The following is a 3,706-nucleotide window of genomic DNA, read 5'->3' as shown; positions in this document are numbered from 1 at the left end:
TGGCGTGTAAACCAGTGTTCTAAAAGTATTATCTTAAAATTTGCGAAGAAAATATTATGACGAAAATAATTGTAATTCCAGAAAAGGCATTCATATAACATTAAGTTCTTGCAGTCAGAACCAACCTACGTATTCGCAATGAACAAGGCTGTTCACGTGTTCAGCCATTGACTGTTACAAGGTTTGCTTTGTCACCCTAATGGAAAAACCCTCTACCGAGTGGCTGAATTATAGTAAATACTGCTATACTGCTAGGGCGTAATTCATCTCCAAGAAATGGAGCACAGATTTTTGCACTGGAAGTTGCAAGGTACTTGTTTGACACAATAACAAGTGAGTTTGCCGTCGCTTCCGCGGCTCATGCTACGTTGACGGGAGGAACAGAAGCTCTGCCTGCACGCATTTCTATGTGATGACGTCAGAGGACCTCGTGTCTGTGGAGAGGACGTTTTCAAATCCGTGACGTAGGAGGTGAATTTCAGCGGTGTTTGAAGGCGTGTTTCTCGAGAACCAAAACAAATATCGCCGAGATATTTTGCACATCTCATGTTTGTGTCATTATCTGTAAAATGAATGGATTTAAAACGTTTTTCATGTCAAAGTGGAAATGTCCATTCTTTCTGTGATGAAAGTTGGTCTTTTTTGTTGATGGAAGTCATCTTAGTTTAGAAGCTCTAGTGTGGCGTAGGTATTCTTTTGCAGATATTAATTTATAACACACAATATATTTTAGAAATAAAATTGAAGTTAAGAATATTTACATGTTCGCGCCCGTCATCCAACAAGAAGACACTTTTCTTGTTTCGGCCGCTGTTTGTAGCATATCCAGGAAGGTAATGGTGCTGTAGGTAGACTAATACACATAAATGAGACACTCAATTACATCGAACTATTGTATTCGTCGCAAAACATACATTATTTGCAGCCAACCTGGAATACGTCTCTTACATAACGTCGCTTCTCTCTTCACAGACTATTCACTCTCTCACTTCCAGGAGGCACTAGTGTCCAGAGAATAACATGGCGGCCATCTTGGCTCCAAAAGCACAAGGTACGGAACATACCGCCCACCTTGAAATGATTAATTTCAACACTTTACTAAATACACAATATAGAACACATTTTTGATGAACAAATGTAAATTGAATGCAATTTTCCCAAAATTTCCTACTGAAAATGACAACACAAAATTAAAAAGAAATTGAACAAACTAATGATTGACTTTTATGCATAAATTTGAAAGTTTAAGTTCTTTCTCATTGGTGTTCAACTTCACTCACTGCTAAAAGGGACAGCATCACTGCTGGCCTCTTGTAGGTTCCTTCACTGGTTCTCACTGTTGCTGCTCTAACGAATCCATCTTCACCTGGATGAACGTTGATTACTCTGCCAAGTTTCACTGTTGAGGTGCAAGTTGATCACCTCTGACCACAACCAAGTCATCGACCTGTAGATTCCGTTGCTCCCTTCTCCATTTAGGACGTTGTTGTAACTGCGAAAGATAATCCCTACACCATCTGTTCCAGAAATGCTGTGTCAGCCTTTGCGCGAGCTGCCACTTTGACAGTCTGTTCATTTTTATTGTAGCAAAGTCCCTATCTGGAGTAGCTATCAATGCATCTCCTATTAAGAAATGGCCTGGAGTAAGTGCCTGCATGTCGTTGGGATCACTGGATAGAGCAGTTAACGGTCTGGAATTCAAACATGCTTCTGTTTGTGTTAATACTGTATACAATTCCTCAAAGGTAAGTAGTGCATTCCCCACAACTCTTTTGAGGTGGTATTTAACTGATTTGACACCACTCTCCCACAAACCTCCTTCATGAGGATTACGAGGAACATTAAAATGCCACTGGATGCCTAAGCTGCTTAGAGCACTTGAAATAGTTTCATTGTGCTTTGGTTGTTTTGCCAATCTCATGAATTCCTTTAACTCTCTATTAGCGCCAACAAACGTTGTTCCACAATCACTGTAAATATTACTGGGTTTTCCACGACGAGATGTAAATCTCCGAAGTGCAGCCAAAAACGTCTCTGTAGAACCACTGCTAACTATTTTATAACCGATGTGCCAATTACCATTTCCATGTGCCAATTACATATCCCCATCGGTCTTTCTACGCTTTCCCCCAAGATCTTATTTTCTGCTCTCTGAGAAGAAACCCAGCTGCCTCGCCGAGCGTTAGTTCCCATGAAGCCTAAATTTATATCACCACCCCTACTTCAATGTGAAGGAAACAGTGTGTCCGGCAATAAACTCCCATATCTGTTCCGTACAAATTCACCTAAACTCTGGCTCACGTCAAGATAATTTCAGCCCAGATGGAGCCTATCGAGATAATTTCGGCAGAGAAGGAGCTAATCACCTGGAACTTCAGGCATTTAAAATTTAAAACCCCAAGAAGACTTTCTCCCTTGTTTTGAACAAAGATCCTCTGTCCTCGTGAGATTTTGCAGGTGGCCAGGCTCGGAATCTAGACAATCGCCCTACACATGGTGCTCTCCACGAGACGCATAAATTCCAAGACCACCGCCCGCTAGTCTGGCTCATAGACAGCTCAGTGACAAGAAGGATAAGTACAGAATTTTGAACTCCAACCCTGCCAGAACATTTCTTTTCGTATATCCTCGCTTCGATGCAATTTCGACAGCAAAGGAAGGAATAACTTTACTGAAGTGTCCGAGTTGTGTGCGATAAAATTTGAGCTGAGAGCCATTAAAATTAATTAGAACAGATGCTTTTCATTCCTCGAGATCAGCTCTCAAACAAGGTGCTATTGTGTTTTCATGCTATGCGATTATCGCCTCTCAGTAAGCAATTCTCACCCTTAACTCCCCCGTGTGTTACGATTATCGCCCCTACATACAGAAGTGACCACGTGTGGGCGGAGCAAAAAGTTCAACGACCAATAGAGTGAAGGACAATTCTTCGGAGAACGGAAAGAAAAGACGAAGTAAGGACTTAGCAGAGGCAGTGCAAAGTGAGAGTGGAAATACACAGTTCGACATTCATTTTTTTAGAGAGACAGTTTTAGAACATTCACAGTTAAACTTTCAGCACCTTTATAGGCCAGAGAGAAATTGTTTTCTCTTCTCTGGACCATGCATCGAGTCCTAGCTTTGTGATTTCAAACTTCTTTAACGTAACTGGATAGGCCATGGTGCTAGAAACATAGCGTTTATGTACGTATAACGCCGACCATCAGCGGTCTGCGTTGCTCACTTGTTTAGATCCGGCGCATTGTGGGTCGGTATCCGTGTGTTTTTCTTATGGTGCCTCAGTAGGAGAGCGGAATTGTAAGTATTTCTACAGAAATGTATTAAATAATATGTCGTAACTTACTTCAGTGTCCAGTATTTCTGATTTCCGATTTCCGATTCCTGATTTTTAAATTCAAGATAAATTCATGGTAAATTTGGCTTGTAAACGAAGACCGATGAAAAGGGAACTTCATCGTCTTTTTCCATCGGCCGTATCTTGGACCGTGACAAATTTTAATGGTACATTTTAATTTCTCCTTACATTAGAACATCCATGCCTAAAAATTAGCAGTAACCTTGGTTCGAACTCTAAACGCCTCTGTTTTTGTCATTTATATTAATAACTAATATAAATGGCTTTTCCCGAACAGGGACTTGTTTATAAGCCAAGTTCAATGTACCGTTTCTAAAATTCTAAATTTTCTCTAAATTTTATAAATTTCAT

At 40.5% G+C, this 3,706-nt stretch overlaps 1 protein-coding gene across 1 annotated transcript; it reads right to left on the bottom strand.

Moving 5' to 3' along the window:
- Positions 1-1,396: 1,396 nt before the first annotated feature.
- LOC146002214 (uncharacterized) lies at positions 1,397-1,921 on the bottom strand. The gene has a single exon (XM_083139932.1). It carries the CDS (start codon positions 1,919-1,921, stop codon positions 1,397-1,399), a length of 525 nt encoding a protein of 174 aa, XP_082996058.1.
- Between the last annotated feature and the right edge of the window lie 1,785 nt (positions 1,922-3,706).

Source organism: Lepisma saccharinum, chromosome 18, assembly GCF_977018435.1.
Source record: "Lepisma saccharinum chromosome 18, izLepSacc3.1, whole genome shotgun sequence".
NCBI classification, from domain to species: Eukaryota; Metazoa; Arthropoda; class Insecta; order Zygentoma; family Lepismatidae; genus Lepisma; species Lepisma saccharinum.
The sequence above is the reverse complement of the archived record's forward strand: the minus strand, read 5'-3'. Positions and strand labels throughout refer to the sequence as shown.